This window comes from Canis lupus, chromosome 13 (assembly GCF_048164855.1).
Source record: "Canis lupus baileyi chromosome 13, mCanLup2.hap1, whole genome shotgun sequence".
In the NCBI taxonomy this organism is placed as follows: domain Eukaryota; kingdom Metazoa; phylum Chordata; class Mammalia; order Carnivora; family Canidae; genus Canis; species Canis lupus.
Window position 1 is genome coordinate 18,936,875 of NC_132850.1, and position 13,962 is coordinate 18,950,836.

General features: G+C 42.7%; 2 protein-coding genes and 1 non-coding gene across 6 annotated transcripts in view; all 3 read right to left on the reverse strand.

Moving 5' to 3' along the window:
- The window catches only part of CCNB1IP1 (cyclin B1 interacting protein 1), a 32,696-nt gene that overhangs the window by 14,158 nt on the left and 4,576 nt on the right, over positions 1 to 13,962 (reverse strand). For 2 of the 4 annotated variants that reach the window (XM_072772662.1, XM_072772663.1), the window contains 3 exons: positions 7,927 to 8,100; positions 1,721 to 1,816; positions 605 to 722 (listed from right to left, as the gene is read on the reverse strand). In XM_072772662.1, the coding sequence (XP_072628763.1) occupies positions 605 to 722; positions 1,721 to 1,748 (146 nt within the window). In that variant the 5' untranslated portion in view covers positions 1,749 to 1,816; positions 7,927 to 8,100. The remainder of the gene's footprint in view (positions 1 to 604; positions 723 to 1,720; positions 1,817 to 7,926; positions 8,101 to 13,962) is intronic. The other 2 variants (XM_072772664.1, XM_072772665.1) reach the window with 1 other exon arrangement.
- Positions 1,461 to 1,537, reverse strand: LOC140603270 (small nucleolar RNA SNORD126). The gene has a single exon (XR_012006282.1). It is a non-coding gene; the product is annotated as a small nucleolar RNA SNORD126 (small nucleolar RNA).
- LOC140602709 (ralBP1-associated Eps domain-containing protein 1-like) lies at positions 3,111 to 5,895 on the reverse strand. The gene is given in 4 exon segments (XM_072772661.1): positions 3,111 to 3,336; positions 3,339 to 3,545; positions 3,716 to 4,771; positions 4,774 to 5,895. Coding segments are annotated over 4 exon segments (2,400 nt in total). The 5' UTR covers positions 5,879 to 5,895; the 3' UTR covers positions 3,111 to 3,304.

A 13,962-nucleotide genomic window follows, 5' to 3' on the forward strand; every position in this document is an offset into this window, starting at 1 on the left:
GATAAATAAATTGGTGCCAAAACAAGATCAATCAACTACAAATGTTATTATAACAGTTATACAGTTATATAGAGATACACACTATAGTCCTTACTACCATACTTTGCCTAATTATAGAACTAAATTAGGCTTTGTGTGCTGGAGATAAAGAGAAGCTATAGGCCAGTTGGCGGAAAGACGCACGTAAGCAGACACTGCACATGGACTTTGAGGATAAAACAGCTAACATCTATCGAGCAATTACCATATGCTTAAACAATGTTCTAAGCCCACCCACTTACCATTTATTATGTAATTTTCAAAGTCAAGTACTATTCTTTTGACAACATTACTTTATTCTCATCTTCTAAGTTATAAGGACACTGATGTGTCAGGAAATGTGCCAAGGTTACATAGAGATTAAGTGACAAAGGATGGGTTTGAACCCAGTCTGACTCCAGAATCCATGTGTAACTATTATCATATGCCAGCTTTCAGCATCTTTAGTTGACTTTTTTAAAAAATAAAATTTGTAGCAACTTAGCAACTGGCCATGAAGACACAAGGCTGAATTTTCAAAGATTCATATGTATTCAAAGCTTCTCAATTTCAACATAGGCCTTACCATAAAAGAAAAATGTTGTCATCATCTATTGTATATCCAGGACTTGTAGCACCCAAGAATTCCAGGCTGGGAGAGAAGTGAGACTTAGCTCTAGTTTTGGTCTCCTGAAACTTCATTTCTGCAAAAGAGATAGCCAAAACTATTTCAAGTGCTGCTGTTACTTTGAATTATTTGCATTTCCTGTGTTTCTCCCTCATATGTACCCCATTCTCTGCTGAAATATGCAGGCACGGGTAAAGAATAGAAGCCGGTTCTGTGTAGGCTCATTATACAATACATAAATATAATAAAATCAGAAAATACAGATTAACAAGGCCCCCCTTAGAATCCAATTCTAGAGACAAGAACCCCTGGTATTTGAGTATATCCTTTCAGATAATTTCTGAAATAAATGTAAGTTTATGAAAATGTTTAAGCATAAAAAGGATTACACATACTGCACTATAACTAGTTTTTAACTTAATGTATCATGAATACCCTTCCATTTCAAGAAAAATAAACCTGTATCGTCACATTTCTATGATCTTGACAAAATTGATTCAACCAACTCTGGGATTCTCTTGATCTTACAGATAGATTAATAAAATAGTGGTAAGTTTAAAACTGCCAAATAAAGTGATTGATAGGATTATACCAGTCATCAGTGCTTTTTCTGTGGTGTTTGGATGTTTAGATGGAGGATTCTTGACCCTGGTTCTATCCATCTCAAGAAGATAGCACAAAAGATCACAGCACAACAGAGTGCTGTAGTATCGGATCCAAAATTCAAAGATTTAAGAACTACCTGAGCCTGAGGGCTAAATCCCAGTAAGAATCCCAAGAAGCAGAATTCAACTCCGGTGTTTGCCCTAGCCTTAGTCTGCTCAGAGCATGTGTTTGACCAGGGTGATCGGCTGAAACACGGACTCACCATGCATTTCATCATGGCAAACTGCGAGTGACCGATGAAGGGCAAACCACCACTGGCTCCTCATCTCAACCAAGATAACCAAGGGGTGGGGTGAGAACTAAGGCTTTTTCAAACTATCAAATTCCAACCACTAAGAACACTGAGCCCTGAAACAGCAGGTGACTAGAAATCCAAATGAAGTAAAAATAATTTTCTTTTGCACTTACTTCTGGTAACAGATGAATCAACTTCCATCTGGGAATTAGTTGAACTACGCCATCTACCAACTAACTACCGGAGCATCTTCTTTCCAGATGTATCATCTATGGAAAATGAAAAGTAAGTAAATAAATAAATAAAGGTCATTATCACATGACCCGAAGGCACACTAATCTACTCCCAAGTCATAACCCTATAGCCTCAAAGAAAATTAACCTCAAGGAAAACTTCATTCTTTATATGAACCTACAGTCAATACTATAAAGTGACCCATCTATTTGGAGATTGTCATAAAATGCCCAAGCTCAATATTACATTAGAGCAGGACTTCTTACACAAGCTCAGCTTTTCCTATAAATTTAAAAGTTTGGGTAAAACTGTGCAGTAAGTCCAACTAAACTCTGAAAGATTACAAAGTTAGTAGTCTCACAGGAAGAGAATAGGTGTGGAAGAGGAAGGAGCCGCGTGCTGGCTGCAGCTAGAGCTCAGCAGCTGTGGGAGCAAATTCAGAGACACAGGGCACAAATGGCACGGGATGCTGCGAACCTCACCAAGTGCACAGGGTTGGTAACTACAGAAAACCCTGTACCCACAGAATCCTCTTAAAAAAAAAAAAAGGAAGGAGCCATAAATTCATAAGATAAATAAAAAGGTAATCTAGGGCCCTGACTTGCCCAGTCAGTAGCACATGCAACTCTATCTCGAGGTTACAAGTTCAAGCCCCACGTTGGGTGTGGAGCCTACTTTAAAATTCCCAGGGGGGGAAATCCCTGGGTGGCTCAGCGGTTTAGCGCTTGCCTTTGGCCCTGGCCCAGGGCTTGATCCTGGAGACCCTGGAGACCTGGGATTGAGAACCACATCGGGCTCCCTGCTTGGAGCCTGCTTCTCTCTCTGCCTCTCTCTCTCTCTCGGTCTCTCATGAATAAGTAAATAAAATCTTTAAAAAAAATAAAATACTTTTTTTTTCAAAGCACGTATTAATTTCATTTCAGCCAATGCTAATTGTATTTAACCTTTACTCTTGGTAAAAATTTATTACAATAAACTAAAGAAAACCTTCCTCTGACAGCAAAATTGAATTGGCATCATTTGGAGCCAATTGAATTGGCATCATTTGGAGCCCAAGCTGGCCACAAGATGGCGATACAAGAAAAAGCGTGATTTCATCTTCAACACTTGAGAGTCATCTACAGGCTGTTCATCACTGCAGGCAACCTTCAGACTATTCCCCATTCACCAAATTGCTAACTAGGAAGTTTCTTGTATTACATTTTTTTAATTTTTTTCTTTTATTACATTTAATTGTAATTTAAAACTTACTAAAATTATTACAACTATATATTTTTTATTATTATTTCTATTATTTTTATTATTACAACTATATTTTTTTCCTCCAGGAAAAGTCATCCTGACCCTTTTATTGTTGAAATTAAAAAATAAAAGATACTTAAATACAGGTGAACATATAGGGCAAAACAGACTCATAAAATTTAACGTTGAATTAAGCAGTGAGCTGAATGTTTGGGTCTCCAAATTGGCTTGAACCCAAAACTGCTTAAAAATAGGTATGTTCACAGTTAACGGCAATTGGCTTATAGGTGAGAGAATGGTCGAAGCTGTTCCATTGAACTTCCAGAGAAATTCTCTCCTCAAGAACATCCTTTAATTGTTGCTGCAATTCACTGTTCAATCTGGCCAAAACTGTGTTGGTTTCCTTATTGCGTCTAATTGATGCCAGAATTGCTTTCTTATCTTTCCCAACAGACCTAGGAATAGAAGGCTGTGAAGCAAGCACAGCAGCTAAGACACCTGTCTTTTGCGTATGTTCGTCAACTTTTTTTTTTTTTTTAATTACTTATGATAGTCACACAGACAGAGAGAGAGGCAGAGACACAGGCAGAGGGAGAAGCAGGCTCATGCACCGGGAGCCCGATGTGGGATTCGATCCCGGGTCTCCAGGATTGCGCCCTGGGCCAAAGGCAGGCGCCAAACCACTGCGCCACCCAGGGATCCCTGTTCGTCAACTTCTGACCTTAATTCATCTTCTGATTTTAATCTTCTTCGAACAGGTTTAGGTGGTGGAGCGAGAGGTGTTGTGCCTTTGCTCACATTGGCGGGAACACTAGCAGCTGTCTTTTCTTCAATTTTACTATCTGTTTTGGCAACTCGAAGAGAACTTGCAGGATCTGAAGCTTTTTCAACCGGCAAGACCTCTGGATGTTTCTCAGCTTCATCATCTTGTTCTTCATTTACATTTGATGCAGCAAATACTTCAAATTGGCTGAAATCTGCAAAATTTGGTTGTTCTGGCATCTGCTGAGGTGAGGTACTAATGTGAGTTATCAGGCCATCAGCATCCACTGGGCGATGCACAACGGGACCAGGAGCCTGTGAGGGCTGTGGTCTTGGAGGCACTGCAGGAGGATGGGCAACAACTCCAGCCTGTTGTTGTCCTGTGGTGACTGCAAAGGTCCGATTCATATCTAAAGATGATGATCTAGAATGAGAAGGCTGTGGTCTTGGAGGAGGAGGTGGTGGTGCAGTGTTATCAGGAGATGTTCCTGAATGAGACCTTTGATGAGTTACGTTGTTTCCAATCTGTTCTGGGTCCGAAGTAAAAGAATCTGAACTACTGTACCCATCTGCTACAGTATTTCCAGAAGCAAATTTCACTGATGAATTTATCTTACTTTCCTCCGACAGGTCGGATGTTTTCACCAGTAATGGGCTAGTGGGATTAGTATGATCACTGCCAGTTCTTTTCAGTTCCATTTCCTGCATGTGGATTTTGCTTGGAGTCATACGAATGGGAACTGGATGAACAATAGCAGTATCAGGATCAGTTGGTGCAATGTTAGAATCAAATGGGGTCAGAGTTTGTGAGCTTGAAGAGCGTTCACTAAATGTCTCCCACTGCTCACTGCTCTGATTCAACTCAGGCCAAGTCTGGTTTAGTGATGGCATTGATGGTAACTTGCTTGGAGGTGCTTCTGCAGGAGAGCCTGAATAACCTACCTCACCTGGCTGATCTCCAACATCTGCTGAGTCCTCCAAATCAATTTGGGCATTAGGCTTTCAAGGAGTTTTTCTGGTAAGTCACAGCCATTCTTCCTAGCAACTACCAGATGAAAAGCAGCACAAAACTCATCCAGTGTCAATGCTCCATCTTTATCAAAGTCTGAAAGTTCCCAAATATGAGAAAGTTCAAGAATAGGAAGTTTTGATTTTGTAAAAAACTCTTTAGCTGCAGATCCTGGAATAAATCCGTTTAGATCAGGCTGAATGGTTTTTAATTGATTTACATAATACTGCCTTTGTTCATCTGTTATTTTCCAGGGATCATCATAACTACTGGATTGCCTACAAACTTCATTGGCAGCGGTAGATGATGCTACAGTCCGTACTGTTGTCTGGTCCTGGACAGAAGCAGGATGCATGGTTAAAAGAGTACTGGTTGGTGGAGTATCTGCAAAACTGACCCAAGTTTCTTGCGGTGGAGGTGAAGAATGCCCTGACCACACTGCATCACCAGCAGAAGAACCTGATTGTGCTTCACCAAAGGGAGACCAAAATGGTCCAGGTCCTGCAAGAGGCCTCTCGCTATTTCCCCCACTGGGGTGACGGCTGTGCTTCCTCCATGTGTGTGGAGAAGTTGGTGGGGACTGCTGGGGTGAAACTACTGGAGATGCAGGTTCCTGCTGATCTGCAGATGTACGAGGCTGGACAGTATCATGGTTTACAGATCCCTTTTTCACTTGCCCCCTGCCAGGTGGTGGTGGAATTACACCAGAGTAAGGGCCTTGATTTTCAGAATCTGAAGAATATGAGGTTGCATGGCGAGATTCCTGTTCATTCTTTGAAGCAACAAATCTTGGCAGAGGAAGGTCCTTTACTGTATTTATACTTTCCACTCCTAAAGGGAAACCAGACTGGGCAACAGCTACAAGTTTCAAAGCAATATAGAACTGACTTCTTCCAAAGTAACCAAGCCTCGTTGCACCACAAAGCTCCATAATCTGGAGGATCACGTCGTTGGGCATGCGCGGCCGGAATAGCTCCAGCACCCGCCCGTTGGCCGCCACCTTCTTGGTGCTCTCAATGTCGCAGTAGGAGAAGAGATCCCAGTAGTATTTCTGCTCCGCATCGCTCAGCGTTAAGCCTTCCATCTTCGCCTCCAGCTCACGCCGCCCCGCCCCGCCCCGCCCCGCCCCGCCCCGCATGCAAGACCCGGGGCCGGCCCCACGACCCCAGGATGGCAGGAGCCGAGCGCGCCCCGGCTTCCTCCTCGCCCCGTGAAGCCGCGCGGAGCCCCCGCCTCCGGCGCGCGGGGGGGCGCGCGAGCCTACAACTATATTTTTATCATGTTTGTGTTACAGCAGTGTGATACAGCAGTGTGAAAATTTAAAAATCCATAATAGCAGATACGATGGAGCTAGAAAGACAAGATTCATGAAAATTACTGTCCAAAAAAAAAAAAAAAAGAAGAAAAAAAAGAAAATTACTGTCCATGGGAAGTACCAAATAAGTGATAGAATAAGAATCATTGGGCACAGAAGTCTTCATGAAGAAAAAAGGTACAGGTCTTGAATGAGCTTTAAAATGACACTTAAAATAATACTGTATAGTATAGTTGCAAGTTGCTAAGAGATCTTAAAAGCTCTCATCACAAGTGAAAAAAAAAAAAAAAACAACTGCACTGTCCAATAGATAACACTACATTCAGCCATTAAAATTAAATTAAAAATTAAATTCCTCAGTCACACCAGTCACATTGTCATTGCTCCAACAGCCACAGTGTGGCTAATAGGCACCAAATTGAACAATACAACTAGAGAACATTTCCGTCATCACAGAAAGTTCTGTTGGACAGCAGTGCCTTAAAGGATCAGTATAGGGGCGCGCGGGTGGCTCAGCGGTTGAGCGTCTGCCTCCTGCTCAGGGCGTGACCCCCGGGTCCCGGGATCGAGTCCGGAGTCGGGCTCCCTGTGTGGAGCCTGCTCCTCCCTCTGCCTGTGTCTCTGCCTCTCTCTGTGTGTCTCTCATGAATAAGTCAATAAAATCTTTAAGAAAAAAAAAAAAGGAGGAATACAACTAAAGTAAGCTGACAGAAAGGAAGTAGTAGCTACCATTCTTAAAAATTCCTACAATCTGTCAAGAACTATAGAAATCATTTCACTCAAACTTTATAGTCTCATATTTCCAGGGAAACTTGAGGCTCAGAGAAGTTAAATAAATTTCCCAAGGCCACCTAGCTATTAAGAGCTAGGACAGAAATCCAGTTCTGTCAAAACTCCCCAATTTTTACTTCTCCATGCCACTTCCTATGCAAAATAAGAGGCGGAGCTACAGAAGACGGTTTGTTTTGGCAGATCATGAGAACGCTGTGCCAGCTCAGGTCAGAAAGAGTGAGGTGTTTTAAGTACTTGAGACACATAATCAAAGTGTTAGTTGAACTCCCATCCTATAGTTGAATAATGCTTTCGTTTCGTAAGTGGTTTTCGGACGAGCGCCTATTCAATTAATTAATAAGGGAACATAGACAGGAAGTAAGGCCTGAAGTGCCAGGTTCCTGCAGTTTTAACAATGTCTACCTCGAAACTCCATGATCTCCTCACAGGAGAACAATTCTGTATCTAAAGGTGCAACGTCTCAATTCGAACCACCTCACAAACAACCTCGGTTGCAAAAGCTCTGGTCTCTGCATCCTTGGCACGTGAGCTGAAGCGTAAGACCTAAATCCTGAAGTGAAGCCTACGACACCTCTCCCACAATGTGCTGCTCCCTGCAGGTTCTAGCTGTGCTTCAGCCACATGAAAGCCACTTCATATGTACTGAGCATTTAGGGAGCTCAAGTAAATATTCTGTAAATACCCCAAGAACTATCAATGACCCACTCCTTTTGTTCCCTATGAGAGGTAAATGCTACTAAGTGCTAATGCTCATGGCCAAAATGTACATTTTACATATGCGAAGGTCTACACAAACGACAAATGGATAATACCCATCATCTGACGTTCCTAAGATTACTACTACTGCTCAGTTTTACTCGGTTCCACGCCGATGACTCCGTGCCCTTGCTGTGTCTAGCATTATGCGATACACCAGTAACTCAAAGAACCTATCTTTTTTCGCTAGAAAAGACACAAATAACACTAAGAGACACAGAGACACAGAGAACACTAAGGCCTATCGTAGTCAAAGCTCAAATACTTGCTTTATGGTCCCATCAGCCTCTGACCATCCCCACTGAGAATGTCCGAATCCAAGCCCACTTGGTTGGCGGGGAGTCTACGGTAATGTTGCGGATGCTTCCATGTGCCTCTTCGGGGCTGGCACACAGGCCTCTGAGGACCCAGGCCTGCCTTCCTCTGTGGACTCTATCCTCAACCTGAAGCAAAAGGAAAACAATACAGAACTTCGTATAGGAAATAAATGCTGAATCATCACTTGGCGGAGTTTTCTTTTAGGGATGGCCCTATAAGGCGCTGCTATCAGAACAGATTCCAAGTTTTGCTTCCGGTGCGGCGCATGGTCAACTATGTTAGATACTGTTCTCAGTGCAGGAGGAATCCACTCACAGCATTTAGAAAATAAAAGTGGGGAGCTCAGAAACTCCCCAGAAATGCAGAACCATGCAGCTCATTCATGCCAAGAGAACAGAATTTCACGCAGCCCCAGTCCCACTGCTCGTGTAACAAAGGAAAACACAGTATCTGACCGCTTCAGGTCAAAACAGCGGGAAAGAATAACTTGAAATGAGGATAGAAGAAGCAATAACACCGCTACTCGGTTAACTTGATATTTTACCTATTTCATAATACTTGGTCCATCTCAGAACTTATAAAGCACTTTCTATATTTACCTCATTTTTGCAAATACTATGTCATCTCCATTTTATAGGTCAGCAAGCAAGGTTTGAAGACTAAATGGCAGGCACCCTAGTGGTTAAGATCATGAATTTTTTTTTCAAGATTTTATTTATTCACGAGAGACACACAGAGAGGCAGAGACACAGGCAGAGGGAGAAGCAGGCTCCATGCAGGGAGCCCGATGCAGGACCAATCCTGGGACCCTGGGGTCACACCCTGGGCCGAAGGCAGACGCTCAACTGTTGAGCCCCCCAAGCGCCCCAGATAATGAATTTTGAAGTCAAGACAAAACTGGATTTGAATCTTTGACTCCCCGGCATATTTGCAACTTCTCTAAGCTTCTGATTCCCCTTCTCTAAAATGAAAACAAATACCACCTACCTTAGGACTGTTGGGAAGATTAAATGAGGTAAAATAAACATAAAATACTTTGCACAGTAGCTTGCATGTAGTTAGTAAGTTAAATGTTTAATGTGCTGTTTTTATTATTGTGTCCAAGCTCAACCAGCTAATAGAGTAGGAACCCAGATACTCCGCCAAACAATTTCACTTTTCAAAATAATCTTGAAGCCAGGAAAGTCATTCATACCCCTCATAAGGCCCTTCCAAATCTGAGATACTTCTAATTGGAAAACTGGTTGTTTCACAAGACATGATTTTAGTCTTTTAAGACTAAGACCTAGGGATCCCTGGGTGGCGCAGCGGTTTAGTGCCTGCCTTTGGCCCAGGGCGCGATCCTGGAGACCTGGGATTGAATCCCACGTTGGGCTCCTGGTGCATGGAGCCTGCTTCTCCCTCTGCCTGTGTCTCTGCCTCTCTCTCTCTCTCTGTGACTATCATAAATAAATAAATTAAAAAAAAAAAAAAGACTAAGACCTAAAAGAAAAAGATATATATTTATACCTTTAGTGGGATTCCCAAAAGCTCGTTTTGCATGTTTACATCCCAAAAAAATTACCATTTTCCCTAACTTAATGCTAAAATACAAGTTTACCCCCTCAACACCATAATTTCGGGAAGCTATCCAACACAGTTTGCTATGTAACCCCTGGAACATGCCCCTTCTGCCCTTGGTGAACACAACCATGTGGTTTCTCTGGTTCTTGCTGCCATTCTTTCTCAACATTAGATACATGCTCACAGCAAAATAAACCATCCCTTACCTAAACTGAAGTGGGCTAAGGTATATTCACATAAAAGCCATAAACACGGTTTTGCTTTTTATAGAAAATCCTTTATTGCTCAGTCAAGATATTTATGGTGCTGGTTGGTTTCTAGTCATCATTGTGTACAAAATAAATATATGTAAAGGGAAGAACTGCACATTTAGAGTCCTGATAAACAATATATCAAAACCCACCTGAACTGTCACATGTGACAACTGACATGCACACTCATTTTGGGGCAAACAACAAGACTGTAAACTACCTAAATGTTGACAATAAAGGTTAAATAAATCATGGTATGCACATACATTAGATTGCTGTATAACCATTATAAGGAATGTGGATGGCGGTGCCCAGGTGGCTCGGTCCGTTGAACATCTGCCTTGAGCCTCGGGTCACGATCCCAGGGTCCTGGGATGGAGCCTGCATCAGTGGAGAATCTGCTTTTCTCCCCCTCTGCCTCTCCCCACTCTGCTCATACTTACTCACTCTCTCTCTCTCTCAAATAAATAAATAAATATTTTTTTTAAAAAGTGTGGATGAAAAAAAAGAAAAAAAAAAAAGTGTGGATGTTCTTTATTTACTTATTTGGAAATCTTTTTTTTTCCCCCAATTTGGAAATCTTAACTGGGAAAAAATACCTGCTAGAGTATGTAAAGAAGAGAGGAGGGTGAAATGCATGTATTTGCTTATACTTACATAAAATATCTCAGAAAGGATACATAAGAAACTGTTAATGCTGTTACTGGGGAGGGGAATTAGGTGGCGTAGGAGACTTGGTGATAACACTTTGGTCCCTTTTTAATTTTGAACCATAGCATTAAATTAACAATAAAGCTTGAGAATTATAAGGATTATGAGATATCTACAACCATCTATTACCACATTCCACCCACTAGTTTATTTCTGTCACACCTCTGCCCGTTAGAATAACATTATATTATATTCAAACTGATGCAGGATACAAAATCAATGTCCAGAAGTCAGTGGCATTTCTATACACTAACAATGAGACTGAAGAAAGAGAAATTAAGGAGTCAATCCCATTTACAATTGCGCCCAAAAGCATAAGATACCTGGACTAAACCTAACCAAAGAGGTAAAGGATCTATACCCTAAAAACCACAGAACACTTCTGAAAGAAATTGAGGAAGACACAAAGAGACGGAAAAACATTGCATGCTCATGGATTGGAAGAATTAATATTGTGAAAATATCTATGCTACCCAGGGCAATTTACACGTTCAATGCGATCCCTATCAAAATACCATGGACTTTCTCCAGAGAGTTGGAACAAATCTCAATGGAACAGCATAGAGAATCCAGAAGTGGACCCTCAACTCATGGTCAACTAATATTCGACAAAGCAGGAAAGAGTATCCACTGGAGAAAGGACAGTCTCTTCAATAAATAGTGCTGGGAACATTGGACATTCACATGCAGAAGAATGAAACTAGACCACTCTCTTACATCAGACACAAAGACAAACTCAAAATGGATGAAAGATCTAAATGTGAGACAAGAATCATCAAAATCCTGGAGGAGAACACAGGGAACTCCCTTTATGAACTCGGCCACAGCAACTTCTTGCAAGACACATCCATGAAGGCAAGAGAAACAAAAGCAAAAATGAACTATTGGGACTTCATCAAGGTAAGAAGCTTTTGCACAGCAAAGGATACAGTTAACAAAACTACAAGACAATCTACAGATGGGAGAAGAGATTCAAACTGATGTAGATCAAGGAGAAAAATGGAAATCAATTTACACTCAAGGTCACTAGGCAAAAGTTTTTATAAGAAAAAAGATAGGGGCAGCCCTGGTGGCTCAGCCGTTTAGCGCTGCCTTCAGCCCAGGACGTGACCCTGGGGACCCAGAATCGAGTCCCACGTCGGGCTCCCTGCACGGAGCCTGCTTCTCCCTCTGCCTGTGTCTCTGCCTCTCTCTGTGTCTCTCTCTCATGAATAAATAAATAAAATCTTAAAAATCTTTTCAAAAAAAGATACGCAAAATAAATGTAGCATTTACTTCTAGAAGGTATCAAACATTTATTTTAATACCTGGCCTTCATATATCTTGATTTTCAAAAGCAGAGCCTCGTAACGGTTATGGACTCACCCAAGGTCACTGGAGGAGTCAACTGTGACGCCAGTATGTGACTTAGGCTTGGCCTGAGCTAAGGCCCTTGATTTTTGTTTAGTATTTCTTAGGCCTTTTAGGGCACCCTCACTACCGTGGTGACATTAAAATTGGGAGCTCCTCTTAGGGTCACTAAAATCATCAAACTTCAGACGTGGTGGCCTAGGCTCACCAAGGAAGCGGAAATGCTCGGAGCAAAGGCTAGGGCAAAGAACATTTGCTGCAGCCCCCCACAAATCCAGCAAGGCCCTGGGCCCCACGGCCACAAAGGAAGTGAGGTGCACTGGCCTGAGCCTCCTCCCAAGGTCTAGCCTCTCACCCGGGGAGGCAGGGGTGGAAACAGCCTTGGGACACTAGCGGCACTGTCCCTTCAAGCAGAATGAAGCCGGGCACCTCCAGGAGCCGGGCTCCTCCACAGGAGGCACAGCCTGTGGCTTCTGGGTCCCTTGCCCGCGCCAGGGCTCGCCGGGACGCAGGGTTCAAGGGCCAGAGGAGTCCCGAACAACCAGGGAGCCAAACCAAGTGCAGGCTCAGCAGCCCGCCTCCCCGTGGGGGGAGCAAGAGCAGAGACCGGAGGCCCCGGGAAGTGGCCTCCACCTGACGGGCTAAGGAGCTACAGGGACGCCCTCCTCCTCTACCTTGAAAGGCCCCTTGGGAGGCAAGCCCCCTTCACTGCCCTGACCCCAGGGAACAGTGAGGCACTGCTTTTAGACTGAACTTTTAAACCAAGTTTCCTTGTGAGTTAATGTGCTTATCACAAGTGGACTCCTGTGTGTCCTTGTCCCGGTTTAGGTGGCCCTACTGTCAACGACTTTCATTTCCTTAGGATAATTTCCTAATCTTTGTGACCTCAAAGTGGGGAATTTGTGCAAAGCAACAGGTTTCATTACGCCCGGCCTAGACCTAGACCCGTTCCCCTCAGAACTTCCCTCCAGGGCCTTATTCCAGCTAATAGACCTATGAATAAAAGAGGCCGTGACTAAGGCTTCAGGCTTGGCGGGAACATCCAAGGTATAACCCCTTCCTCAACTAGCCCCTACCTTCTCAGCGTTCTGCATCATGACTATCACTAGTTCAAACTCCTTTGTCTTTTCTCAGTTCCTCACAAATTTACCAGTGCTCCATCTAAAGATATAAAAGCTTCCTGCTCGGGTCGCTTCTTCAGGGCTTCCTTCTCTTGCAAAGGCTCCCATGTAAATTAAAAATTCAGCGAAATCCGTATGTTTTTCTCCTGTTCATCTGTCACTTTAATTTTCAGACCCTGCCAGGGACTCTAAGAAGGTTCCCTTAGAGTAGCAGATGAAAATCTCTATTTCAAAAAAAAAAAAAGAACATCTCTATTTCAAGGTGCTGCACAGGGGTATTCTAGGACATTTCACACAAGTTGTGATAGTTTCCAAGAAACTTTCTAGCTGCGCGATCTGGAATAAATTTCTTAAACTCTCTGAGACTCAATTTTCCCCTCTGTACCATGGGGATAGTAATACCTACGTCCCTAACATACAAATATATGATAGAGTCTAGCATAATGACCGGTCATAGTACATGCTCAATTCATGGGATCCTTCCTTCTTTGCTCATTCCTCATTCTTATATAGACAGAACATGAAAAAGTAAGTAACCACTTGCATGAGTTTACTAATATACTATTATATTATATAGTAATTAATTCATCTACATATCATATAATTTTTTCTAGATACAAGTAAATCAATGAAAATTAGCTTCTCCTAAATTTTGTGATTACAGACCTATAGTTACCCATAATTTCCTGCTTCTTAATAGTGGCAAGGTTACATTGCAGATTTTCTTTTTTTTTTTAAGATTTTATTTATTCATGAGAGAGAGAGAGAGAGAGGCAGAGACACAGGCAGAGGGAGAAGCAGGCTCCATGCACCGGGAGCCCGACGCGGGACTCGATACCGGGTCTCCAGGATCACGCCCTGGGCTGAAGGAGGTGCTAAACTGCTGAGGCACCCGGGCTGCCCTACACTGCAGATTTTCTTCCTCTGCAGTAAGAGATACGAGTGGATCATTCTGGAAAGCCAGAAAGATGAACGTAGGGCTCTCTGAAAT